The 27,567-nt window shown below is 40.2% G+C and overlaps 2 protein-coding genes and 1 long non-coding RNA gene across 3 annotated transcripts; 1 reads left to right on the top strand and 2 right to left on the bottom strand.

Moving 5' to 3' along the window:
* Positions 1-135: 135 nt before the first annotated feature.
* Positions 136-17,557, bottom strand: LOC108619585 (uncharacterized). The gene is made up of 5 exons (XM_018016252.2): positions 16,880-17,557; positions 1,690-1,819; positions 1,271-1,611; positions 1,036-1,201; positions 136-964 (listed from the first exon to the last, which is right to left on the bottom strand). The coding sequence occupies exons 1-5, from the start codon at positions 17,003-17,005 to the stop codon at positions 855-857; spliced, it is 873 nt and encodes a 290-aa protein (XP_017871741.1). The 5' UTR covers positions 17,006-17,557; the 3' UTR covers positions 136-854.
* On the bottom strand, positions 4,880-16,873 carry LOC149268029 (uncharacterized). The gene is made up of 2 exons (XR_016271319.1): positions 5,473-16,873; positions 4,880-5,401 (listed from the first exon to the last, which is right to left on the bottom strand). It is a non-coding gene; the product is annotated as an uncharacterized LOC149268029 (long non-coding RNA).
* A 1,889-nt stretch (positions 17,558-19,446) lies between the features above and the next one.
* RhoGAP16F (Rho GTPase activating protein at 16F) lies at positions 19,447-26,622 on the top strand. Its single transcript, XM_018016244.2, has 6 exons — positions 19,447-20,376; positions 20,436-22,784; positions 23,474-24,955; positions 25,036-25,141; positions 25,895-26,077; positions 26,375-26,622. Exons 3-6 carry the CDS (start codon positions 23,794-23,796, stop codon positions 26,466-26,468), a joined length of 1,545 nt encoding a protein of 514 aa, XP_017871733.1. The 5' UTR covers positions 19,447-20,376; positions 20,436-22,784; positions 23,474-23,793; the 3' UTR covers positions 26,469-26,622.
* Positions 26,623-27,567: the final 945 nt, after the last annotated feature.

Below are 27,567 nucleotides of genomic sequence, written 5' to 3' on the forward strand. Positions count from 1 at the left end.
CACACTATCGATCAGTTTCATATCGATATACTGCACGAATTAACCAACACAGAATTCTAGTTTCTAACGTCACATCTTTGGCTGACAGACTTAACAATTATCGATATATACAGTAATCAAAAAAACAAATTCAAATATCATTTAACGTAAGAAACTTTTATTCATTAAAAGTACAGCTTAACACATGCGCAAGCATTTAATGTACTTGGAAGACAAATTAACGCGTAGCAGCGCATTTGTAAAGTTATACTCATTACATTCATATACATATACAAAAAAGTTGATGCTTACACAATATTATTATCATTATTATTGTAATTATTACACATAATTATAAGCTACATGTACGTTACATGCTACAATAAATTAAATCTTTATTGTTCTGTCTTTATAGATTTGCTGTAAGTACTTTTCTTCTCATTGCATTTTCCATTATTATTTTGTTTCACTTAATTTTTGCTCTGTTTTCATTCTTTGCGAAATTTACGCACCAAATACTTTCGACGCATATTGACTGAAGACCCACGATTTCTATACAAAATAGATAGAAGCTACACACTAGATTTATGTAAATATTATTAAAAAAAAAAAAGATTGTAAATATGTTTATTCGAAGTGCATTACACACATACATATATATGTACATATATGCGCATATGGAGACAATGGAGACTGACAAATTCGAAGTAAAATTTCTATAGCTCTGTCTCTTTCTCTTCCCAAAACGTTTCAAATGTTTGATTTAAGTTTTTAAGCTTTTGTTGTTTGCATTTTGTAATTTGTTGTTGGTTGTTGTTTGCTTGTTTTGTTTACTGCTTTCATTCGCATATTCGTTGTGCATTTCGTTAGCCAAGTTAATAATTATAGGGTCCGTATTGGGAGCCATGATAGTAGGGACCCGGATAGATCTGCGGCTGGGCGTAGTTTGCGTAGGGCGGATAGGGTGGCTGCTTCTGCGAGTAAACTGAAATGGAAACGGAAATGGATGCAGTTTAGAGTGGACGCTTTCACCTTTGCTTCACTTGCGTCACTCACCTGGCATCAGGTACTGCAGATTGAGCTGCTCCTCCTTCTCGCGCTCGTTGCGCAGACATATGGCAGCGCCCGATAGCAGGATGGCAGCCAGCAGACAGGTGGCAATGCCTGTCCAGGCCACAATGTAGGACCAATCGTAGACAATCTTCGTGTTATCGCGCAGCACCTGCAGTCCATAATAAATGTTGCCATGAAAAACCATCCAAATAGTTCAGGCGTAGCTCTCTGCACTCACCGTATTCCACTGCTGGTAGTAATCCTCTCCAACGACTTTCTCCTTCTCAAAGAACTCGACCGTGTGCCAAATACCCATGGCGCCAGCGGCCAGCAAACAGGTGACCAGCAACAGGATCGATGTGGCGGTTATGGCGCCCGACGAACGCTTCCAGCAGCCGGATAGGCCCGTCCAGAAGGCACAGAAGATGGTCACAAAGCTAATGATGAAGAGCGCAATGCAGGAGCGGGCCAAATGCAACCGGGACGTGGCATCCTCATTGGATATCTTATCATCCTCCACTTGCGGGAAGTAATCTATGTTCGAGCAGTGCGTCTCAATGGGGGACAGATAAGTAGGCACTGAATGGAATGAAATGGAAATCCAACTCAGTTTAGCATTTATTTCTAGCTTAAGCTGTTGCTATTTATGGATCTTACCTGCCGTTACCGGCGGACGCTCCTTGGGATAACATATTCTGAACAGGCCGCGAGTTCTCGTATAATAATAATATTTCACATTCAAGTTATGCAGCAGCGACTCCGCATCCGAATGCTTGGCGGCAAAGGCCTGAAAAGAAGAAGGAATCTCAATTAATAACAAGTTAAGGAAGGATCTTGTTGAGTGAGTGTTTATAAAGGAATGTTGAGCTATAGACTATTATTATTATGCATATATATTAAATATATGAACTATTATTATATTATTGTATGCACTATATGCATTATATGCACACATTATATTATATATATTATGTTATGTATATGTATTCCTTTATGGAACACCATCATCATCCAATCTTATTGGTAATTGTAATTTGAAATTTCCGATTGATATTGTATGAAAGTTTATTTAAAGATAGCATAGACAGATAGATAGATCTATAGAAACATGTTAGATGGATTGATAGATAGACAGATGGGTGAACTTATATATAGAGTGATGAATAATTAGGATAGAAAATATAAATAGATGTATAAAGAGACGACAGATAGTTGGATAGATGGACAGGCAGACAGATGAATAGAAAACATCGATAGATAGACAGCAAGATAGATGAATAGGTAGATGGATATCATAAGCAAATAGATCGATAAATAGGCAGATAGATGGATCAATAGATAGATGGACAACTTAATAGAAAGATCGATATGTAGATAGCAAGATAGATGAACACAAAGATATATAGATCGATAGAATGACAGATTATAGATAGATAAATCGATAGATAGATACATCGACAGGTTATAGATGAATCGATAGATAGATAGACAAATAGATAGATAAATATATCGATAGACAGCTTTACAAATATATAGATAGATAGATAGATCAAGGTCAGATAAATCGAAAGATAGATAGATAGTTATATCTATCCACGAGAATACAATACAACACAATAGCAATGTATCTGTATATGTGCAAATACGAGTGTACAATGTCAGAAGAACAAGTGGTATAACAATCTTAGTATTAGCTTCCACAAAACCCTAAATACTTGGATCCAGGTAAACAAGTTTTCAATTAAACGATAACTGTACTCAAACCCTAGGAATCGATAATTAATCGTAAACCCCAAATTTCTATTTACTTCTCATAAGATTCTATAGTTCAACAAATCATAGCAAATCGAAAAATATTCCAAGCATTAGCACATCTATTGGAATGCAGGCCGGCAGTATTATAAACCTTATTTGAAGAGCCTTGAATCTACAATGATCCAAACAATTGATCAAAGCTTCCACATCAAATAAAGCGTCGAGCGACAACAAATCAAAATAACCAGACAAAGGCCTTAAAATGCAAATCCAAGCCAGAAATGTTGGAGCGAGTCTACGCGCAACCGCTCCGAGAACCAGTTCCAGTGTGGGCGTTCTGAACAAAGCGAGGAACACGAGTTACAAATCAAAATGATTCCGCTTATGATTTTTGTAGCTCAATCTGAAATCAGTTTTGATTGCTGCCATTGCTCGATCATCATCCGGTCATCTTTCGCTTCGTATTGAAATAAGACGCGGATGTACATAAATATAGCTACATGTCTAGATGTACCTATGCTCGCTCGTTTGTACATATATTGAGATCTGACAATGGGCGTTCAGCGAGCTGCGTGTTTTGTATTTGCCTTTCCATACATACGTATTTATCGGATCAAGTGCCGTTGCTATTGCTGTTGCCGTTGAACACGTTCCGCAGTTCCCATACGTCATTTCGAGCGATTCATTGCGAATTGTGAATTGTGGAAAGAAAAAAAGTCTCGAGTCTTACAATTGAAGGTCTTCCATTGTCAATCCGACTGTTGGCTCTGCTAATCATTAGTCGAGGTCAAATCAGCGCCAGATGCAGAGGGCTATAGGCACAGTTAGTACTAATAGATAAACTCGAGAGTATGCCAGCAAGAGTATCAGAATGGGCTTAAACTTCTAAGAAGTGCACGAAAAATCTTCAACAAAATGAGCCGATACTAATTCAAATGAACTGAATTGTACAAACAATAACAGCTACTATTGTAATTTGTAAAAGCCTAGACTAGATTAGATCTAACTTACACTTAATCTACAAAGTTTCGAATCCCCAACTAGTTCTGGCTACGAACTAAACACCTTTATATAGCTTAACTAGTAGATAAACTCTGGAGAGCGCAAAAATGAGTATCTAAATAAAGAAAAGATTCTCTAAACTATTCAAAACTGAACTGAAATGAACTCCAATGAACCTTTCATAGCAGATATTGTTCTATGCACAAATCTAGCTTAGATTAAACCGTTAAAGATATAAAGCTCTTACAGTTACATCGTAAGTTTCATTCTAACAACAAAGTGAGGAACTGGATTCACTCATATACACTCATGGTCAAATTAATAGGTGTGAAATTTTTTTTTTTTTTTAAATGAGAATAACGTCTATATTTTTTTTATGTAACTAAAAAATTTAATTTATATTAAAAAATAGACACATTATAGAATAACAACAACAAAAAACAAGTTTAAAAAATAATAATTTTTAGCATAATTTTGGCATACTTCACAAAAAACTCAAATTTTTGCTGGCCAGGTTAATAGGTGTACCCAGCAAATTAAAAAAAGAAAAGTTAAAAATTCTGAAATATTGTAGAATATTTAGAATATATGTGGATAAGTATGGTTAATACCCTGTATATCCGCTTTTATTCGCAATGACTTTGCTGATTCTTTGGGGCATAGACGATATTAACCTTCTACACCTTTCCACAGGAATGGTGCTCCATTCCTCCTGAGTATTTTCCAATAATTGGGTGTAATTGAAGCAGATAGTCTTGAAAATTAGCCTTTTCAAGTGTCCCCAAAGGTTCTCAGTTGGATTGAGATCTGGAGACTGACTTGGCCACTCATAAACTTCAATTATATTTTCATGAAACCAATCCTTAACTACTGGAGAGTCCTATTTAGAATCGTTATCCTGTTGGAATTTCTATTTTAGAGGTATGTTGTCGTGGGCATATGGTAGCATAAAACACTACTCAATAGTTCCTTTTACAGAAATCTGTTTATTATGAAAATGGTCGATGGTGCATTTCCAAACCATGCCATGAAAAGCATTCTCAAACCATTATGCCACCTCCTCCGTGCTTAACCGCCTTTTTTTTGTATATCTAGGATCCAATTCTTTGCCTTTAGGTCTTCGAACATTTATATTTGAGTCATTCTCAAAGAAATTTTTGTTTGTTTCATCACTCCAGAGAATGTTCCTCCATTTACGCTCTCCCTCTAAACCACACCAGGCCTTGTGAGTTTGAGCAAAATTAAGCCTCATCCGAATATTTGATTTACGCAATAGAGAAACCCTGCGAGCAACTCTCCCAGGTAGATTCGAGCTTAATAGAAGTCGACGAATAGTTCGTGCCGATACAACATTGCTCATTTCGATGGCAATCGCTCTCGAAGACTTAAAAGGATCCCTTTTAGCCAAGGTGACTATCCGGGAATCCTCTCTTACGGTAGTTTTCCTCCGGGCACCCGGCTTCTTTTTATCTTTTTTTGGTTTTAGAGCATTTGTAACGAAGTTTTCCGATCGTCCCATTAGTGAGGCAATGCATTTATAAGTTTTACCCTTTTCACGAAGCTTGAGAACGAGATTTCTCTCTTCAGCACTGCAGTGAACTCCACGACCCATCTAATTTTATTTAAATGTTGCAAATGAAAATATTGATGCTTCAATCAAATTATATTCAATAAAAATACTACCTTTGCTTACTCAAAAAGTCTTTAATATTTTAATAATTTTTTGTTAAGTTAAACACACCTATTAATGTGTCCAGGTCAATTTTGAGGTAGAGAATGTATAACAGCCAAAACTTTTTAGCGAGTAAATTTTTTTGGAAGATTTACCTATTTCCTTTTCAAATAGTGTGGCCATACCTAACAAAAAAAATTTCGTGCTGATAGATGTTGTCAAACCGTAATTATTCTAAAATATGCTAGAATCTTTGGGTCACACCTATTAATTTGACCATGACTGTATATAAGTGGTTTCAACTGTGAACCTCTGACCTTGAGTATTAGAAGTCAATCGTGATAGATATTGAAAGCATATCTCTCCTTCTCTTTCTCTCTATCTCCCTCTCCCTCTCTTTCTCTCTCTCTCTCTTTTCTCCCCTCTATCTTTCTCTCTCTCTTTCTCTTAAGTTTCATAATATTACTATATTAACTAACAAAAAACTAGTTCCACCTGTGAACGAATCATAATTACTAATGATAGTAAAAATTAGAACTAAATGCAAATAAAACTAGTTCCGACTCATAGTCAATTACAGTGAACAATGATGGCTTCATAAAACTAAAGACCTCTAGGATATATCTCTGTTTCTCTCTGTCAATATATCAGATTAACAACTTAAGCTAGTTCCGGCTGTGTACCAATCACGAATAATGAATGCAGAATTACCAAATCGTGATAGATCTTTAAAGTCTTTCTCTGTCCTACTTAAGTATCACAAAGTTTCAATATAATATAATTACAAAACAAAAACTAGTTCCAGCTGCGAACCGAACATAATTAGGGATGATTGCTCAATAAAGTTGTAGTAGAACCAAATCTTGGTAGATCTATGAGGTATTTCCTCTCTCTCTCTCTCTCTCTCTCTCTCTCTCTCTCTCTCTCTCACTCTCTATATCTCACTCTCTCCCTCTCTCTCTCTCTCTCACACTCTCATTCTCACTCTTTCTCCCTCTATCACTCTTTTTGAGGCCAATTAGGGATAAGCCGCAAGCTATAATCCATTAGCTTTTCCCCACTTTCGATGCGACCTTCGAGCTTTCCTCGACTCGCCGCTATTCGACTTGCCCACTTGGGCGTAACTAAACAATTAGCTTGGCCAGTTATGTGTGCATGTATATGTGCATGTATCTGTGTGCTGTCTATGTGGCTATGCCCAATTGATGCTCTCGTTCGGCGGCAGTCCAAGCTCTGCGGCCTGGTGCACACCACTGATTTCTCGAGGCGCTTTACACCTGAATGAATTCTCTAATGCAAGCCCAGCCACGCCCACCGCCCACCCATTTGGAGCAAGCTTAGCTCGCATATGATATAAATTAAACGACTCGAAAACCTGTGACAGACATGGGGACGGGGAAGGGGAGGGGCGGTGCCACAGTAGCCCTTAATTGCAATGCACTACTAGACTTTCATAAGAAAGTTACAAAATTAATCCGCTTGGGTGTGGAGCATGGGCCATGGGGCATGGTGCATGGGGCATCGGGTATGGGGAGCAGAGGCCAAGCGCCAATACGAGACTCGAGACTCGAGCGAGAGAGCTAAAAGCCAAAACGTTCAACCGGCTCCGAGACAAGCGAAGCGAAAAGCGAAAAGCATTTCATAAGAGTTTTGGGGCGGGCAGCACCTTCCCAGTTCCCAGTTGCCCAGTCGTCCAGTTCCCCCACTCCAACGTTCCCCGTCTCCCGTTCCCGTCCCAGTTCCACTTTGTGAATTGTTGTTTATTTTTCCATTTCTTTTTTATTTCTCTTCATTTCGTTTCATTTCGTGCTGTTGCGTAAGCGAAAAACACTTTTCACAAGCATAAAAAAAAAAAAATTAAATTTACATAATTCCAATTCTGCAGCTCAATATGGAGAGCACCCATTCCTCTCTCCCCCTCCCCCCTCTCGCTCTTTTTCACTCTTTCTCTGCCTTGTCGATAAAAATTTGTTAAGTTTTCTTTTGGCCTGTCGCATTGTTATTTAAGTACCGGACATCAGGTAAAACACGTTTGGATTTTGCTTTTTTTTTTCTTTCTTTCTTTCTTTTTTGGTAGCCAACGAAATGCTTTTCTCTTTTTTGATGTGTGAGAGGGGGAAGGGAGAGCAGAGTAGAGGCGATAAGAGGGGAGGGTAGCCTCTGCATTGTGCTTAACAATTTGGTATCCAAAAATGTAGAATTTGATGTGGCAAACGTGCAGAACGTGATGCCATTTCAAATTTTCGGCTTGCGCGTGTGTGTGTAGATGATTCAGGCACATTCGGCCCTATATATACACACACACACATACATACATATATGGCTCGTCTCGGCTGCGTCTAACAGACAGCTACGTGTTCCCAAATGCAAAGCGTGCGATTAGCATGTGACACCTGACAAGTCTGCGGCCATTCGCATTACCTAAGAGCGGCCACGGAGCGACTCAACTGATAACTGCAGCTAATCGAGATGACAGCCAACTGAACGGTAGTGGGCACTTCATAGAGCAATGCGATCAGACATGGTCTACAACTGAACCGAAGTGCCAGCTTAAAAGCTACTCAATGGATCTAGCTCCGAGTGAATGAACTTAGAAAGCCTTAGGTTAAATGTTGGAGGCAATAACCCTAAACACAGACTCTCATTGATCGCAGCTGATCTCTCTGACAGTTTATCTCTAATAATTCTTTTACTAATATCTATATATATAAGATATAATATATATGTCTGGTCAATCGATTTGGAAATGATCTTAGAGCCGATCTTAAGGACGATCTTTGAGCCGATCTTAGGACATGATCTTAGAAGTCATCGATCGCAGCTGATCTCTCTGACAGGTGAACCCTAAGAAGTCTTTTGCTAATATCTAGCTAGACTGTAGCTAATATATATATCTGATCAATCTGATATATCTGAACTGATCTGCAAATGATCTTAGAAGTCATCGATCGCACCTGATCTCTCTGACAGCTGAACCCTATGAAGTCTATATCTAATATATCACTCGAACTGTTCTAAACTGATCTGATAATGATCTTAGGAACCATCTTATCTCTCATTTTTCCTAATATCTAATAAAGTTCATGCACCTATTTGATCAATACAACTGATCTGAAAATATTCCTAGGGACGATCTTAGAACCAATTTAAGATATGATCTTAGCCACAAATCAAATTTACGCTGAGATCACTTGCAGATCACATACTTAGTTCACTGGGCTAAATTAAGGCGATCTTCAAATGAGCTTCTGCTGCAAAAAGCTCGCATTGTAATAATTATAAAGTAAAATAGATGATTAGATCTAGCCGGGCTGATGAGAACGCAACAAAAAGCTTTCGAGACGTTGAACGAGATCGATCGAGACAACAAAAAGGCAACTAGGCAAGTCGAAAAAGAGAAAGAGAGAGGGAGAGGGAGAGGGAGAAGGAGAGAGGAGAGTGGGAGATTGGTATCACACGTATAACGGCTCGACCTCCCTGAACTCTCATTGGGGCACTATCATAAAAGAACTTCAGTAAACAAAGAGAGCTCGATCGCCTCGATAGGCGAGCTTAGAACTGAACTACATATCCAAATCAGCTCCACTTATCCGGTTCATATCAGTTGATCTGCTCTAAAAGTTTTATGCCCATAGTCCATTATGATATGTGACATGAATAAACAATCACCTAACTTGCAGCTGATCTTAAATGAGGTTTTTTTCTTTGCCGCATAGCAGACATTCTTGGATTTGCATTTGCGACCAAACAAAAAGCGAACTGAACGATCGATAGGCAAATAAAAGCCAAGCAGAGCACAAAGAGAACAGCTTTTCAAATGCATTTGACTTTGGAGTCAACTTGCCACAAGCCAACCCGATCTGTGTTGGTTTGCCTAGCACATTTGCGAATGCGATCGGCTTACAGCTTGTGCGCGATCAGGAAGCGAAACGAAAATAAAGAAAAAACCCAGCTAGACTTGTTCCAGACACACGAGTGCATTTCGCTTGGCTACTCAGCTGCGTACTGTACGTACGTGGCAGAGGAAAAAGAGACCCTAGCAAGCAGTTGCCAATTGCCAATGGCCAATTGCCAGTTGGTAGTTGCCAGTTGCCAGTTTCCAGTTTGTGGAGCATAGACAGATGGCGCCGGGTCCGCTTGACGCTCGGCGATCGGCGATCGGCGCTGGGCCAGCTGCGGCTGCTGCACAGATATTATTAAGGCCCAACTATTTTTATGACCGTGGCCAAAACGAGTTTACTTTGGCTAGGCCCCTTCCGTCCCCCCTTTGAACACCTCAGTCCCGCCCCCTTTGCACACTCAATGGGCGGATGTTGATGATTAGCCAATCGTCAACTAAATCCGAGCTACGTGTGCAGGATGCCAAAGAGCTCAAACGCTCAAGCTGTGTAGCTGGCCAAGGCCGCGATCGAGTTTACAGATATCTGAGTCGGCAAAGGCAGACAGAGAGAGAGAGAGAGAGAGAGAGATAGAGATAGACAGAGAGAGAGAGAGACCAAATAACTCAACAACAACAACAAAAAACTGTCAAAATGCAGGCGACACATATTTTGGGTGCGGCAAATTAAATTAAGTCGCGCAGCAAACAAATGCACGACGTGTGGGTACCCTGCAGAAAGGCCTGTATGTAGGTTAGCAGCTCAAAGGCAACGTACTGCCCGATATCTTAGAAGATATCAAAATGTACATTCTTAACACTTATATATCGACACATATAATCGATATTTATCGTTATCGCGCTACTAATAAGTGATATATATTATAGACTATGGTATATGAAGACGAATCTAAAGATACATATGCTTAAAGCGCAGCAATATGAATATCGTTTGATATATGAGAAAGCGTATTAAATACAGACGATATTTATCGTTTTAATAGAATTCGTTTGTTATATAAATATATTTGCAATGATTATATTATATGAAGAAAGCTATTTCGATATAGATGTCTTAGCTAGAATTTGCACAAGATCAAGATATATGAGATTAACATATTTACAATCGATATTTATCGACGTTATAGAGCTACATTGCATATTGAATAAATGTACTAATATGTTTGATCAAGGTCAGCTTTTATGTTTATTAATTGCCTGATAAGAATCTCTGATAATGATATATATCGATGGAGTCTGATGTACTTTCTCAGACTAAATCGATATATATCGTTATCAGGGATTGCTATCAGGTAATTATAATATAATATAGCTAATATTTGATTTGAAATATTGGATATATTTGAAACTATTTTGACAGTTATTGTCCATAGTTCTTTATAGGCAAGAAAATCGGAACAGACCATATAATTAAATGTCATCAACTATTCCCAAAGAGCACTAGTAAAAGCTGTAAGAGTCTCAGGTCTCTGGTAGGCAGTCTCAATATATATTTTCCATTTCGCACAGTAACTCGTTTACAGGGTATAATTAGTTGGCCATGCACAAGAGCAAAAAAAGTAAAACTTGCGACAATTTGTCGTAGTTTTTTATGGCTCCAAACACATGTGAGCATTTGAGGCTTGTTTGCTAAATTCTCGTTTCGTCTTGACGTTGTTTTATGGCCCAAACGTATTTCTAGTTTTTGTTTCTAAATTTATATATATATATATATTTGTTGTTGTTGTTGCTATTGGCAAAAAGGTCGTGGGAGCGCGACATTGACAATAGATGTTCAATCTTTAAATGCATTCTCGTCTGTTGTACTTTAGACAGATCGAAACAATAATAACTGTAATTATAGCACAAATTACGCGGAAGTTCGCCCACGAAGAGAAGCAAAATATAATCGAACTTGAAACACGAAAAACATATTGAAATAAAGAAACAACATATTGAACTCAACATGAGCGATTCAATTATTCAGCAAGACAGAGAGAGAGAGAGACATAGAGAATGGTTAAGAGAGAGGGGAGGGAGGCGCTTATCGAGCTTGTAGGAAGCGAAAGCGTTTGAAATCGCACGCTCAAGTGGCCAAAATAATTGCGTTTTAAGTAGGCTACAAAAGTCGTGTGAGAAAGATTGGAATCTCAGCTCCAAGAACTTAGCAGGCATTATCATAACTGAACACGGCGAAAGCGCCAAAAAAAAAAAACAAATAAAAGCTGTGAAGAATTCAGTTAAGATCTTTGTGCGGAATGAGTTTATTTACAATCTGGCAACGCCAACAATTAGCAAATACATTCAGGCATCAGCTGAGACTAAAGAGAGATTATCAGATGGTCTTTAGCTTCATGTTGTCAACCTGCTGTGATAACAGTCCCACTTGTAGCTAGGTGGCAACGCTATCAAGTCAACTACAAGCTCAAAGTACAGCTAGATCAACTATACGAGCAGTATCAATGGCATAAATCGCAGTCAGACTCAGCTGGGCACTTGATAGAATCTATATTCTTCAATATAGTCAAATTTGACACGCAACTCAAGATAAAACCAGCTAAGTGCCTGTTAAACTTAACAGTCAGATTACACATTTATCAACTAACAACTTTTATTCTGTCCATTTGTCCATTTAACTTTGACAGCTAGATAAACTGACTGTCAATAATTCACATTCATATGTAAATTGCCCATTTAAGCCCATGTCGATGCAATCAAATTTGACAATAAGATGCTAGGTGAAGACCGAAAACTGCTTGTCAAGCTTAGCGGCTAAGAGTAGCCAAAGAGACTAACATACGATGGTCAACTTTAACAACGGCTTAACTATGTAAGCTTTTATCGAAAACTCATTGATGCGTTCAGCAGATTCATTCAACAATTAGGACAGAATGACAGCCGGTTGTCAAGATTAACAGGAACATGACAAGCCGGTCATACTTAACTGTTGACTCATCTCTATGATCAGCTCTCACAACAGTCAGTTTGCTGGCGATTAGTTACGACACTGTTAAAGAACTCGAGATCTCTACACTAGCCAGCTAGCGAACACTTTCTGTTGAAGAAGAAGAAGAAGAAGAAGAAGAAGATGAGGAAGGGGAAGAAGAGGCAGAGACGTAATCCCCACAGCTATAGCGAGTCTCTGGCTGATTAAGCGAGCTAGCATTGTTTGGTAACCAAACGCCAAATGCAATTCACTTTATGCAAATCGCATCGGGTTCTCGGCCATTACGGTAGTCGCCAGAGGTGATAAACCAATTTGGAATTTCACATGATGTCAGCAAATACGATAAAATACAAATTAACCAAAACTAATGATGCTGACTGCTGACTGCTGACTGATGAATGCTGAATGCTGACTCTTCAATATAATTTACGGACTATAAATAGTAAAATGATTTTACATATTCTTTGACTGGAAAATCAACTGTTTAGAGAAAGCCTTTGATCAGAAGGGAACAGTGAGAAATTCAAATTGAAAATCAAATTCAAATAAAATTATTATTAATATATCATATTTCATTGAAAGAAAGTGAAAACAAACTTATTCTCTCGCAAAACAGACCACAGAAATCATTCGATGGCCCTCTATTATGTGAGACAGTGTATTTACTCAAATTATAATAAGAATAAGTCATTAATTATAATAATAATAAGTCTTGACTAAACACAGCTGTGTTTCTAAAAATATTAGTGGGACTGCCTTGTACAGCAAAATTTAGTGCAAGCGATTATATTTTAAACACAATTTGCAATAAATAGGATACATATTCTTTGTTCTATTTCAGTTTTTACAAAACTTGAGCAGATCTCCTCATTAGAGCTTGAGAATGAAAAATTATCAAAATTGAACTCGAAAAGACTAAGAACAAAATTTAACATTTACTATACTACAATATATGATATACATATATATAATATGTACCTGAATTTAAAATATTGTTAAAAAGTTTTAGGCTTTAATATAAGTATTAGAATTAGAAGAATTCTACTGTATTTCAATTCAAACATTTTCAAATACATATCATAATAGTCGCTGTAAATAATCTAATAAGATTTAAGATCTAAATGCAGGCCGATAAATAGAAATAAGATAAATTGAAATAAGAAATGCCCTAAATATCAATTATTAACGTTTCCTTTGGAAATCAGACACTAATTTGACACCTATAAGCAAAGTAATAGTAATTAGATACCCTGTAAATGCAAATTAGGGGTATACAATTCAAGAAAGTCGCTGACTCTGCAAGCATAGGGTATGCACAAGAAAAGAAAAAAGAGAAACACAAAAGAAATTTTATTTTGGGTCGCTGCGGCTGTTTCTGCTGCTGCTGCTGCTTCTGGTCACACATGGCGAATGAGTAATTTGGCAAAAGCTTAATTAATACTATCTGCAGTCTCAAATTAACATGTGTTTCGCCTTGCAAGTTGACAAATCAAAGCGCTTACTAAGCGTAAAAAATATGACACGAAATTCATTCATTGAAAAAAAAAATGAAAAAGAAAGAAGAAAAAAGCATAAAAGAAAACGAGCTAAACTGAAAGAAACATACATAAATGAAATGAAGAAAATGAAGCATTGCGCCAGAGACCAAAACTTTAAAGCCCCATGTGGAAAAATGGTAAAAACAACAAGTTTGTGGCTTTTCATTTCTTTTTTTGTTGCCAGACGGCACCAAAACAAGGCAAATGCAGCAAACGCAACGAACTGAAAGATATAGAAGCGAAACAACAACGACAACAACAACAGCAACAGAAAACTCAAATGCAATAGCTAATAGGAAGGGTTTTCTCTTTTAAGCAAGCCAAGCGAAGCTGGCAAAGTTTCATCAATTGGATTGGCAATCGGTTCGAATCGTGAATTCGAACCTGGCGACAATAAAAAGACGCAACAACAACAACAACGGCAACGACAACAGCAACAATGGCGACTTAGGGCTGCCGGCGATCTGGCAGCCTGACCGACGGAGAGGGGCTTTGAGGCGGGCCATGGGTATCGCATACCAATTTTGAGAGACTTGAAAACGTGAAACGAGTGAAAACTCAAAACCGGTTTTGCCACATATGTACGTACGTATAACCCAAAGCCCCCCTCCCCACCTCCCTGGCCAAGCCCCCTTTAGCCAAATGGCTTTGGCTTTGGCTAAGTTAACGATCAAGAAACGAACGAAAAAAAAAATACATACATATATAAACATTTTTGCTTTGGCACGCAGACAGGTACTGGAAACCAGAAGAAGCAGAGTAGAGCTAAAGTAGTTGGGAAGTGGAAAGAACAAGCAGCGGCAAATGGACAACAGCAGCAGCAGAAGTTGCTGTTCTTGTTGTTGTTGTTGCTGCTGCTGCTGTGTTTCTATGAGGCACTTTGGCTTCGCCTGCGGAACAAAGAACCAAGCAAAAGAGCAGCAAAGAGAGCGCCAAAGAGAGCAAACACGAACAGAACAACAAAAGCAACTGATAACAGTAATCCGCCAAGCGTAGGTTCTACGAAGCCAGTGTGGAAAGCAAAGGCAAAGGAATGAAGAAAAACAAAAGAAAACTGAAAAACTTCTGTTCTGTAATTAATGTGAACAGCCCTGCTTATGCGCTGGCTATGCATTACTCTGCTGTCCAGCTAATTAGAAAGCATTAGACACGCTAGCTGCCAGCCGTTGAAATGTAATGCCGCAGAGAGTTGCCTCTAGCCACACTTTTTATGTGTGTATGTATGTATGTATTTTGGGGCATTACAATCAATTTGCTATGGGCCAATTAAAATGCAACAGAACAGCATTACCAATTGCTGCCACTAGACGCACAACCCAAAAAAAAAAGGTGGGAAAAGAAACTCAAAAAGGTTATTACCTTGTTCTAATGGCTTTATAAATGCAGCAATACGTACATGCATACACACATAAACAAACACACACATACTCGCAAACACATGATCAGAGAGTAACTTCATCTCTGCGCTCTTCCTAAGTCATTCTGCATTCATTGTATTTCCCTCTCACTCTACTGCATTGGCTTTACATACAGCTTTTGGCAAGCTGGTCGCACTGTTAGGATTAACCTTTAAGCGAGCGCAAGCAAAGCCAATCGTCGTCGTCTAGCGCCAATGTTAAAAACGTGCAAATATTTTCAGCACACGCTGCCATTAGCTTGTTTTGGTATGCGAAGTATGCGCGCACACACACACAGACATACACTAATATACAGTTTTGACGCTCTCTCTCGCTTATTGTCTCTTTGCGCTCTGCCTAAGCTGCACCTACAAGCCCGCCCCATTTGTTGTTGCTCTTCGCGTGTATTACATGCAAAATGAGAAATTACTGCTGCTTCTGCTGCTTCTTCGTCTCCTTTATCGTCTTCTTCATTGCTGCCTCCCCCATCCCTGTTGTTTATCCACAGTAGTCGTGTCGCTTGGCTTGGCTAAGCGCTCGCGTAGAAAGTTTTAGCGTTAACGGGCAAGCCAACCGCCCAGCCAGCCGCTTGGCCGCCCCTTTGATCATGCGCGCTGCCGTTGCGTTGCGTCGCGTCGCTGCCAGCCTGCCTGTTGCTGCTGTTCGCTTTCGACCTTTCTTCTTTTCATACGCCTCACACGCTGCGCCTTGCCCTTATTTCTTCTTCTTCTGCTCGCTAAGCAACAACACGCGCGTCTGTTACTGTTAACGATGCCGCTGCTGGTGTCGCTGCCAACGTTAACCGTTGCAGAGCGCAGCAGAGACACAGGTACAGTGGTACACAATCATAAGAACTAGAAAAAGTTGAATTGAAATATGTTGTTGTTCCTATAATTCTAACTTAATATGTGGGATTCTTTTATCTAAGATTATAATTAATAAATTATACTTCATTTAATTATTGTTTAAAATAACTTATTTATTTATTTAATAAAATGAATATTTAATTTTTTTAAATTAGTTCTAGCTTAAATTTGATTTTTAATTAAATTTATATACATACATATTTAATCATGACTTCAAGTACTAATTAATTATATTTCATTGGGCTTGACTTGACGTTACTAAACTAAGAGTTTTAAGCTCTTGGAAACGGAAAACAAACAAATCTGTTATTAGTGTATTACTTCCATATCTTTTTTATTTCGTGTTCCTAGCTATACCAAAATGTAAATATAGTAAATATCCTAGCTGTACCAAAATGTAAATATAGTAAATATCATGTTCTGAGCACATTTTGCTACCATCTGGACATTTGTCTATATATTCCTCAAGTGCCTGCCCACTGTGCCTTAATCTCAACTTGCATTGTGACTTCTGCTCTTCTTCGGTTACTATTTTGGCTTCGGCTTCTACTTTGATTGTGACCTGTGTGTGTTTTTATTTTTATGTGTTATTTCTATGACAAGGCCTTGGCTCGATTTGAGCCTATTGTTTGTCGAGTTTGCGGGGGTGTCAGATGCATATACAAACAGACGAGCACTCACACACACACATACATCATATGCTTTGTTTGCATGCGAAGATGGTAGATAGAGATATGGGAAATGATATGAGAGCTGCGTCTGCCATCATTTTGTTAACGCTTTTTACACTAACCTGTATCTGATTGCGTCTGACGTCATAGTGCAGCCAATTGTCTGTGGAGAAGGCGATCGCGAGCAGCGCTGTGGCGATAATCGCACAGATTGTCGCTATCGATAGCGTCACGGCTGAGCAGGGCATCTTTTTTCAATTAGCTCGGTGTAGAGATACTGGCGACAGCTACTGTTAAAGCGCTTGCTACTCTTGGTTGTTGTTGTTGCTGCTGCTGCGGCTGCTGTTACTGTTACTGTTTTTGTGCTCCTTTTTGCTGCCGCTAGACGAATCTTTTTTTTTGCGACGTTTTTCCGAACGACTTACAAAAAATACGGTTCTTCTATTGTTATTGCTACTACTGCGATTGTTGTTGTTGTTATTGCTGCTGATGCTAGCTCTTACGTTCGCAGCTAGCTTCTGCTTCTTATGGCAGCAACCAGTTTGTGCTGCTGCGGCACAGAAAAAAAAGAACTCAAAAAAACAAAATCAACGTGTATAATAATTTACAAACGGGAACGGACCAGCCAAGTAACACAGGCACAGTAACCGACACACGCACAGCTCAGGCACAAACACAAACACACACACGCACACGCGCACGTTGAGACGTTGACTAATGCGACTAACACGACAACGGCAAACTGCGCTCAAGACAACGTTCGCCAGCGGACTGAACGCCAAAACTCTGAGCCAAGTTTCAACAGCCTAGCTCTATAACGAAACAGACGACGATGACGACGGCGACGGCGACGGTGACGTACGCTGAAGCAGAGACGGCGACAGCAACGCTGAAATGCAACCGACCCGGCGCGTCTACCTGCTGGATAAGACCAGCAACAACAGCAATACAAGCGAGAAGAAAATCGTAAAAACAAAAACAACACAGCTTCAGCGATCGCTCTTGTTGTTTTTGTTGTTATTTCTGTTTGTGTTTTTGGACTTGTGTGTGTTTTGCGTGGCTGTTTTTGTGTCTGTTGATTTTTTCTTGTACTTGCTGCTGCTTGGCATGCTGAAGACGTTGACAGGAACCAGGGGCTGGGGCAAGGCATACACTGAAAAAAAATATACATATACATATGTATGTATGTACATACATATATTAAATATGTTAAGTTAAATCAATGTAATTTTACATGATGGTTAATATTTAAGGCTTAAAAATTTATAAATTATATAAAGTGAAACAAATCAACAGTCCAAGGCGTTTGAAAATTTGTGATTTTATTTTATTTATGCATGTTAAGTACTGTTTTTTTTTACGATCAAACTTGTATGACTAATTTAAAAAAAAAAAAAAAAACATTTTCAGGGAATGCTAAAATATATGATTTTATTTTAAATATATTAAGTTCTCTATGTAATTTATGTATTCGTTTATTTTTTTTATTTTTTATTTATTTTTTTTTTTTCAAAACATTTAAGCTAGTAATTTCAAAATATAATGTACATATATACATACATACATACATATGTATGTATTATATAAGCAATATTAAAACTTAAAAATGTGGTGTTGTGTCTGTTAAATTGTCTCAACGTGATTTTATTTTTGTTCCTGCTTAATATTTGAACTTTAATAATTTATGTATAATATACGTATGTATGTACCTATATTAAATATATGTACATATGTATGTATGTACAGTTTAAAATAAGCTGATAATACTGTCCTAAATGTCTATGAAGATTTGTGTACATACATATGAACATGTTAATAATTGTTTTCAGTGTGCTGCCAAATAATGCAATGCGCTGCGGCTGTGTGCATTGGAATGATGCTGCGACTGCGCTGTTGACGCCAACGTCGCTGCCATTCGGCGCAGGTAAACAACAGCACAGCAAGTGGTATGGGTTTGTATGAGTGTAGATGTATGTATGTATGTGTGTGTGTGTTGTCTTGGCATTGGCATGCCGTTTCGTTGTTGTTTTCATCAGTTTTGTAGTTGTCTTCTATTTTGGGTTTTTGTTATTGCGTGGGTTTTTTTTCTCAATTGCATTTTTGGGCGCGCTCTCAACGTCGATGTGGACGTCGACGTCGACAGCACGACGACTGTTCAATGTGTGCGTTTGTGTGACCAAATACCAGGATAGGCAATTCTTGATTATTGTCTTTGCCGTTGTTGTTGTTGCTGTCGTTAGGCTAGCTTAAACATGTCGCTGCCTGCTTGTCAGTCAGTCAATTTGTCCACTATTTCGTTTTCTTTTCGCATGCCGTTTGCATTCCACAGCGTCAACTTTGCTGCTGCTGTTGTTGTTGTTTTTGCGATTGCTGCCACTTTTGGCTTGTTGTTGTCGTTGCCACTAGGTTATTATGTATGCGATGGGGGCATTTAATTCACATTTTAGCACAAATTATTAAATATTTGACAGCAGCAGCAACAGCAACAGCAACAGCAACAGCAACAACAATGGCAAAGGCAACGATAACGAAAGTGAGAGCTAAGTGAAAAGACTTCCGCTGGCGATTGCCGAAAGAATCGCTAATTTATGCGATTATTGGTAAGGCAAGAAAAAAAATTAAATGAAGAGCAGAAAAAACAATTCGGCTGCCCTGTCGCCGCGTTTTTTGTAATTTTCATAACTTTGCATTGTTTGGCCAATGGACAAACACAGAAAACGTGTTCGCAGCTGCGCTTGACGCAGTGAAAGTAACAGGTGACCGCAACGGTCAGCGCCGAAAACGTCGCGTCGCGTCGCTGTCAACGCCTCCAACAACGACGCATCCAACATATGCGCGCACACACACACATGTACAGACTTAATTTTGTTTGTGTGCATAGTTGACCCACAGCGAAGACCCTTGCGCACGAAAGTCGCCAAAGCGCGTGTGAAAGAGATAAAGTCGACGTCAGCTGTGCTATACAGTTAAATTTCTATAACTTTCAGGCGAATGCTGTAAAAGTAAACATAAAACCAACAACGAAATGTTTAATTAGCATGATATGGCAATTTTGAAGTCCAAGGGCTTTGGATTGAATGAAAATGCATTACAGATTGACAGTCAATAGCAATATTTAGACAGTGTGCACAGTTATACAAGCATACATACATACATATATAAATATATACAAATATTTAACTTTGTCTGCGTGTCGTAAGTAGCAGTTATGAAGATTTCAGTTTAAATGGAAATGCAAATAGGCGCGGCTATTTGTCGAGCAGTGTTTGAAAACACAAAATCATTACGATACAAATGAAGACTGTGTGTAGCATACTTTTAAGCGATATATCGATAAGTCTGTGTGTTGGGCTGTTATCGAATTTCAATCGTAAAAATTGCGAATACGTATTTTAAAAGAAGCGCAGATTTTCTGTAATTATAAAATGTCGCTACTAAATAAACGCTGCAGCATTATGGTTTACTTGCGAACACATGAGCAAGTGGAGCAGGCCAGTAAGCTGGGAAAAATCTGAACGCGCTGGAATGACAGATTCACTGGAGCGATGCAGAGCTGCAAATTGCGGATCGTGGATTGCCAGGCTGCTGTAGTTGGAGCAGCAATGACAGCGAACAGCCGGTAAGCCGTATTTTTTTACAGACTCTTAATCTTAAGATTGTTTTTACAATTCGTTTTAGCCAAATGGAGTCATTATGATATCGCCAATTGAGCAACAGATAAGGGTGTCGACGATCTGGAGCAGCGAGCCTTAGCTTCAGCTGAAGGAGCAACTGCAGCCTACACAGCTTCAGCGGAAAAGTCTATTACATTCCTCAGATCTACGCCAAGCAAAAACTGTGCCGTTTATACATAGATCAAGCTTCATGTCTTGCCATGAGCAGAATTTTCCGATTCGCTGCGGGAAGATGCTGAACAGAGTGAACGGCTTTACGATCGCCTTATCCTTCATCTGTTGCATGGGCCAGCGAGAATATGGGCGCAGCGACTAGCATCTGCTATAGCTGGGAAGGGTGTGAACGAAGGTTTTCCACATTCATGTCGGCGGCCCAGCGAAAAATCTCATTTTAGTAATAAGTCCTTAATCAAGCACCCGTAGCACGAGCTACATTGCTTTGTCCAATGCGCCGGAATATACAGTTACCCGAAATCACACTAAACGAAAGACAATAATCTAGCCAAGTAGAAGCCAGGCAACAAAGCCTCAGAATATTCCAAACAAATTGGTATACCAAATCTCTGATCATCGGACTTGATTGAAACGTAATCTCTTAAGTTGTATTCCATGTCTATATTCTATTCTATGCTTAACTAAATGTCTTATTTTTCCATTAGACATAGAGTAATCGAAGTATAATTTCACTATCTACATATAAAGAAAAATCCATTTCTCTCTAAAATGTCAAAATCGGAGAAACCTCAATCCTCTTTTATGGTAAAGAAGATTAATGTTTAAATTCCACAAAAAAAGAGACTGTCTGCATATAAGTATGTCGTAAGAGAACGAATTATCACATATATTTGGAATAGGGTTAGGAAAAAAGAGATGAATGAGCAACCAAAAAGCTTATCAATTTGATTAAATTAGTTTTTAAAGATTCTCAGATAAGACAGGGACAATTCGTTCCACTAACACAAAAAATGAAAAGAGATATAAATATACATATATATTTTATGCCGATAGCCGAATATAATATACTCTGTTAGGCATAGAAATAATGTTAAATATTATCAAAAATGCTTTAGACGAGATATTGTGCATATGTATATAAAATCTAGCTATGCAATAATATTATTGTTATATTAATATTATTATTAGGTCCTCATTAAATGTTTCAAATTGAATGAATATATAGAAGTGCCCTACCGTTACCCCAATGCCTTAACCATTGCAGTAGCTGACGACTCTGGCCTAGTCCGAGTGGCTGCTCAGTGGAGCGGCAGTTGCTTTGCTCAGCTGCCAGTGTAAACATTGATATGGGTGCAAATGGATATGGGCTACTCGCTGCCTACAGTGAGTGAGAGACAGAGCGAATGAATGAGTGGGAGGGCGATAGAGGGAGCGTGGTTTGCTGAAGGGATAGTGCAGTGCCATAGAGAATCTCACGAAGAGATTGAGACAGTGTGAGAGTGGAACAGAATGGGAAGGTGATATGGGGCGGTGGGGTGACTGGAGGGACAGTGCCATAGACGATGGCGAGTAGATTGAGAGAGGGGGCGAATGTGAGGGTGGGAGGTTCGAAGAGTAGGCGAGGGTGGCTGAAGGGATAGTGCAACGCCATAGCGAGACAGAGAGACGATTGCGAAGAGCTTAAAAGAGGGGTAGAGAGGGACTGTGATAGAGGGGGCGAGGGTGACTGGAGGGATAGTGCAATGCCATAGCGAGACGATCGCGAACGGCGCCAGCTGGCGGCAGGCAGTCAACTGTTTAGCGCTTTATCGCCAATTTGTTGCGGGCGCCCAATCAACGTCGCCGTCGCTGTCGCCGTCGCCGTCGTCGTCGTCGTCGCCCTTGCTGTCGCTCTCACAGTCGCCGTAGCAGTTCTGCTCATGCAGAACTCTGTGTGCTGGATTTATTTGAGCATTTGTTTTGGTGCGTTTTTATTATATATTGTGTGTATTTTTTTTTTTTTTATCTTATCGGGCCGCTGGCGAGCGAGCGTTGCGTTGATAAGGCGACATACAGCACTAAAAGAATTTCAATAGTTCGATTCGAGTGGGAGAGCGCGCTGAAATCCGAGCTGCATGTGAATGGAAATGTTGCCTGATCCCACTGCGTCATAGTTTCGCCAACTGGAGAGCAGCACGGACTAACGGGCCGACGGACGGTCAGCGCATTCGACCGAAGGACCGGGCAGAGCTTGCGGTCACAAGCAACAGCGAATAAGCAGAAGCAGAAGTCGAAGCAGAGGAAGAAGCAGGGGAAGAGTAAGAGGCGGAGAGAGAACAGAGCGCACAGTGGGGCAAGTTATGCGAGCTGGATGAGAGCTAACGGAAATTGGCACTTGGCGGAGGAGCAGACAGCAGAGGTAAGGCAACGAACAGTGATGTCTAGCTAGAGTGAACCACTAGTGGAAGTAGAGGCATGCAAATAGTAGTGCAATTTAATACTAAATTTGAGATTAAACAAAAAACTAAATGAGTAATTTGAAGTAAACATATATGGTTATTAATTTAGATGTTGATATTGGGTTTACCACTAAGCTTTCTGCTATATTTAGTTCTGAGTCGCACTACCATTTCCATATATGAGTTATATATTTGCTATTGCCAATAGATTTCATAACTAAAACCGTTTGTTAGCAAGTTTTAGCTTTTATTTAAAGGCATCTGAAATGTAAATGGAATATGCATTACAGTGGAATCCGGCTATAACGACTCCGCTTATAGCGTCTGTACGGTTATAGCGACGAAAATTCTGTTCCCGACAATCTTATACGGTTATAGCGCCTTTCGGGTATAACGACGGTCCCTTGAGTGTCGTTATAGCCGGATTCTACTGTATTTAGAATTTTAAAAAATGGCTTGCAATGCATATCAATATTTTAGTCAAGTGGTAATAAAAACGTCATTAAGGCGGATATCATTGAACCAGCCTTCGATTTAGGCAGTCTTTACTTTAAGCAGCTGACAGCACAATGAAGCACTTTATATGGACTTTGTATATGTCTATACATATATGTATATATGTCTGCCTTTATTTCTCTTTTTCGCATAGTTCGCACCACGGCGCGACGATAAGTCGCTCGCATCACTGACGTCATCGACGCGCTCGGCAAAGGCAAAGTCGAAGCAGCAGCGGAAGGAGTGCATGAGCTGAGGCAGAGAAGAGTGGGAGTGGGAGTGAGAGAGAGCGGGAGAGCGAGAGAGGGGCAGTCACTGTCACAGTTGTCCGCACAGAACCAACAACAGACGCAGCTACGATAAGCCGCCAAGCTGAGAGCATCGGAGCATCGCCGCTCACGAGTCGAACTCGAATTGCAAGTGGAAGTCGAAGTCGAAGTCGAAGTCGAACTGCAGCTCGGATAAGGCAGTGCAATGGAGGCAAGGGCAAGCAATAGGCCAGTGACGCCCGGAACACCGGACTCGGCGCACTTGATGATTGGCGCAGCTGGCTACGTGGCCCACGAGCGGAGGCACCAGCCCAAGCGACTGATGAACTGCTTTCGAGATCGTTCGACCTCCACGTCGTCGTCGCCCTCGGCGGCTGCGCACTATGGGCGCGCGCACAGCTCCACATCGACGGCGCTGCTGCGGCTGGAGGGGGGCGCCGGATCGAACTGTACGCTGGATCAGGCGGGCCTCGCCGTCGGCGCTGGGCGCCCGGAGGCCGTCGTCCTGCTCCGCGAGCTGCGCACCAAGCCGAACAAATTGACGCTGCTGAAGAGCAGCAGCACGCGAGACCTGACACGGCTGCTGCTGGACGAGTCGTCGGCGGGCACGACAGCGGTGCTCGTGTCCAATGGCAGCCTGGACGTGTGCTCCTCCAGCAACTCCTCGGCGGGCAGTCCGCGCAACGGCAGCCGCGAGTGCTGCTCGGTGTGCGGCAAGCGCTGGCAGAATTTAAAGCAGCGCATGCACACGCTGGAGCAGGATCTGCAGGCACAGGCGAGCTACAGCCAGGAACTGGAGCAGAAGCTGGCCGAGATGAGTCGCCAGCTGGCAGAGCTGCAGCAGCATCAGCAGCAGCAGGAGAAACGACAGGCAGCAGCTGCTGCAGCTGCACCGGCAGCAGGAGCACCTGGCAAACGCCAGGGCGGCACACCTGTCCGTCCGTCCCGGCTGGTCGCCTGGATGAACCTGGCCAACTGGTGGAAGAGCCGGCCCAGCGTAGAGACGCTGCGCGAACAGCGCATCTTCTTCGACGAGCCCTGCTTTGACACGGAACTGGAGCTGGTGCTCAAGCACGAGCATCATCGCACCGTGCCGCGCATTGTGATCGACTGCTGTGACCTGATCGAGCAGAAGTATCGACGCTCCGCCCAGCCCGTGGAGGGCATCTATCGGCAGTGCGGCGACTACAATAAGATCCAAACGCTGCGCTTCAACATCGATGCCAACGACTACGATGCACTGCGTCAGCCCAACGTCGACATACACACACTCACCGGCGTACTTAAGCTATTTCTGCGCGAGATCAAAAGCCCCCTGATCAGTGTCAACGAGGCCAAAACGTTTATTGGCCCACCCAATCAGTGGCGTAAGTCGCAGCAAAGAGTTCTCCTCCCCCGCCTCCTAATCTTTTTCTCTATCTCTAACCCTTTTATCCTTCGCTTGCAGTGCTCACCGATCTGAACCAGAAGCTGGAGACACTCAAGAGACTGATGCGCTCGCTGCCGGAGATCAATCGCGACACCTTGGACTATCTCTTTGGCCATTTCAATCGGTGAGTTCAGATCTAGAAACGCCCTAGATCAGCTCTACAAAGTCCCAGATCTTTCAGTTCACAAAATAGCTTTCGATTCGATTTCTTAGTATATTTTTGGATAATATACCATATAGGTTATTCCATCCAAGGTATTTTCCAACATTTCCTAAGCTTCGATGCAAAGACTGCTTAAATATAGCGCTAGATGGATATAGGTGGATAGCCTAGTTATAGCCTATGTGGACTTTGCCTTCTAATGACCTTCATAGTTTCAAACTTATAAAGATTAAAAGGAGTAATTGTCTCATATATGTTCTTCCTTGACGCTTATTGGCCTAGGCAACTGAAAAAATAATCAGATATGGTATATGGTACAAAGACTCTCTGAAACTTTCTCAAATATACAGTGCGGCTCACTTGAATAGGTTTGAAAATTTGAAAATTTTGTAAAAATTATATCTCATGATCCATTACCCCGACTTTAATTAAATAACTTTCGCTATGGTCAAAAAGTGATGAACTATGAGTTTCTACCTAGCAATTCCCTAGATAAGCTGTTGGTATGCATAGTAATAAAATAATTATTGATATATTACAAAATATATCCGCTATGAGTTATTAGCTAGTAAATCCCTAGATAAACCCCTGGTGTGCCTAGGTATACCCTATATGGATTTCCTTACCCTTCCCTACATGAGATTTGTGAAAAAGAAATCTTTGATTAATTATAACAACTCTATCTCCTTATCTCTCTCTCTCCCTCTCACCCAGATTGACCAAGGTCCCGCTGCAGCAAATAAGCGCCGAAACGCTATCGATATCGATAACACCATCGATATTTCACACAGTGCCACAGGGTGTGCACATGAATGACATACAGGAGCTGCTTCGCGAAGGGGAAACTCTGGCCGATTGCGTGAACCTGATGATCGAGTACCATGCGCGCATATTCGAGTAAGTGGAGCGCCTCCAGCGGCAGCCAAGCCTAATCCAAAGCTCGCTTCCCAAAAAGCTTTTGTACATGTGGTGCTGGTGTTCGTGTTGTTGGTATTGGTATCCCTCGCAGTTCCCAAAACCCCACGGAGCTCAAGGCTCTCCGATGCTTTCGATCCTAAAGTTGCTTCGCACTCGAACGTTGCTAATTAACTAAACCGAAATCGCAAACCAAACCAACCCAAACCAATTCCAATCCCAATCCCTGCTCCTGTCCCTGCTCCGCATCGCTCCCACTGCTTCTACTCTATACCACAGATGCACGGCCGATCGTGGATTAAAGCGTCTCAGCGTGCGCAATCTGAAGAAGACGCTCTCCCAGCCGGATTTACTATTTCATAATATATTCTGACAAACCAATTAACCGGACAATTTGAGCTTAACGTGACCCCAAATATGTTAAACGTATAACAATTATTGTAAATATTCCACAAATGATTTTATATACTGTAAATATTCGTAGTATATACATATAAATATATGCTGATAAATATTATTTTTAGAAATCTCTTTGTATTTTTATTTAGTTAATATAGTTTAATTTTATGTGGATTCAACTTCGAGTCTCTCTCTCTCTCTCACTCTATATCTCCCTTGTCTTTCTTAATGGAGTTTCGAAGTTTACAAATCACTTGCATATTATTATATTCACAAGCAATTGGGTTAACCGAGATGGGTTTCGCAAAAGAAGTAGTATAATACGCTTGAAATTAATTTAGGACGCTTTGTATAACACTTTGCACATTGGCAAAGGCGGTAATTCAACCAAAATCAAGCGTACTGCCACAATTATCCACGTATAACATATGGCGCGAATCTAGTTAATGTATATGTATGAGCCACAAGTATAACAGAGTCCAGGCAGTATAACAGTTAATGTTAAAAGCATCTTAATGAAATATGTCAGCCTGCAGTACCTGAAAAGATAAACTGCATAAAATGTTTGCTATAAATATACACAAATACACTTGCAATTCAATCTACATCATGTGAACAGCTTGACAAAGAGCAGACAGAGACAGAGACAGAGAGAGAGAGAGACGAAACAGAGATAGCATCAAAGAGAGAGGCTATATCAGCTGCCTTGCCTTGAGTAAATAACATGCAATACATTGTTCTATATATATATATATATAGTTTATATATTGTAAATTTTGATATAAATATTTAATTTTAAACAGCTGCATAGGTGATTTTCATATGATGTTTGAGGGAAGAAACTCTGATTTGTTTTCGTTTAATATATTCGTACAGTCTACGCGTCTCTAAAAACTAAGTATGTACCATCATACAGTTATTAAAATACCAACTGGTTTTACAGTGCTTATGTATTGTATTATATGTATATATGTAAATCAAATTATATAATGTTTGTATGCAATACTTTTTTTCTGATTTGATTCGCTTTGACTTGATCAGCTTTAACATTAACTATAGCTATTAAATAATAT

Source organism: Drosophila arizonae, chromosome X (assembly GCF_054131065.1).
Source record: "Drosophila arizonae isolate 15081-1271.41 chromosome X, UAZ_ARI_1.0, whole genome shotgun sequence".
NCBI lineage: Eukaryota > Metazoa > Arthropoda > Insecta > Diptera > Drosophilidae > Drosophila > Drosophila arizonae.

Excerpts from the sequence above, each read along its gene's own strand:
- LOC108619585 (XM_018016252.2), bottom strand. The coding sequence starts at position 17,005 with ATGCCCTGCTCAGCCGTGACGCTATCGATAGCGACAATCTGTGCGATT. Across the intron at positions 1,820-16,879 it reads TCAGACGCAATCAGATACAG|GCCTTTGCCGCCAAGCATTC; the intron begins GTTAGTGTAAAA and ends TCTTCTTTTCAG. Across the intron at positions 965-1,035 it reads TCTGCAGTACCTGATGCCAG|TTTACTCGCAGAAGCAGCCA; the intron begins GTGAGTGACGCA and ends TTTCCATTTCAG.
- RhoGAP16F (XM_018016244.2), top strand. The coding sequence starts at position 23,794 with ATGGAGGCAAGGGCAAGCAATAGGCCAGTGACGCCCGGAACACCGGAC. Across the intron at positions 24,956-25,035 it reads TGGCCCACCCAATCAGTGGC|TGCTCACCGATCTGAACCAG; the intron begins GTAAGTCGCAGC and ends CTTCGCTTGCAG. Across the intron at positions 25,142-25,894 it reads CTCTTTGGCCATTTCAATCG|ATTGACCAAGGTCCCGCTGC; the intron begins GTGAGTTCAGAT and ends CCTCTCACCCAG.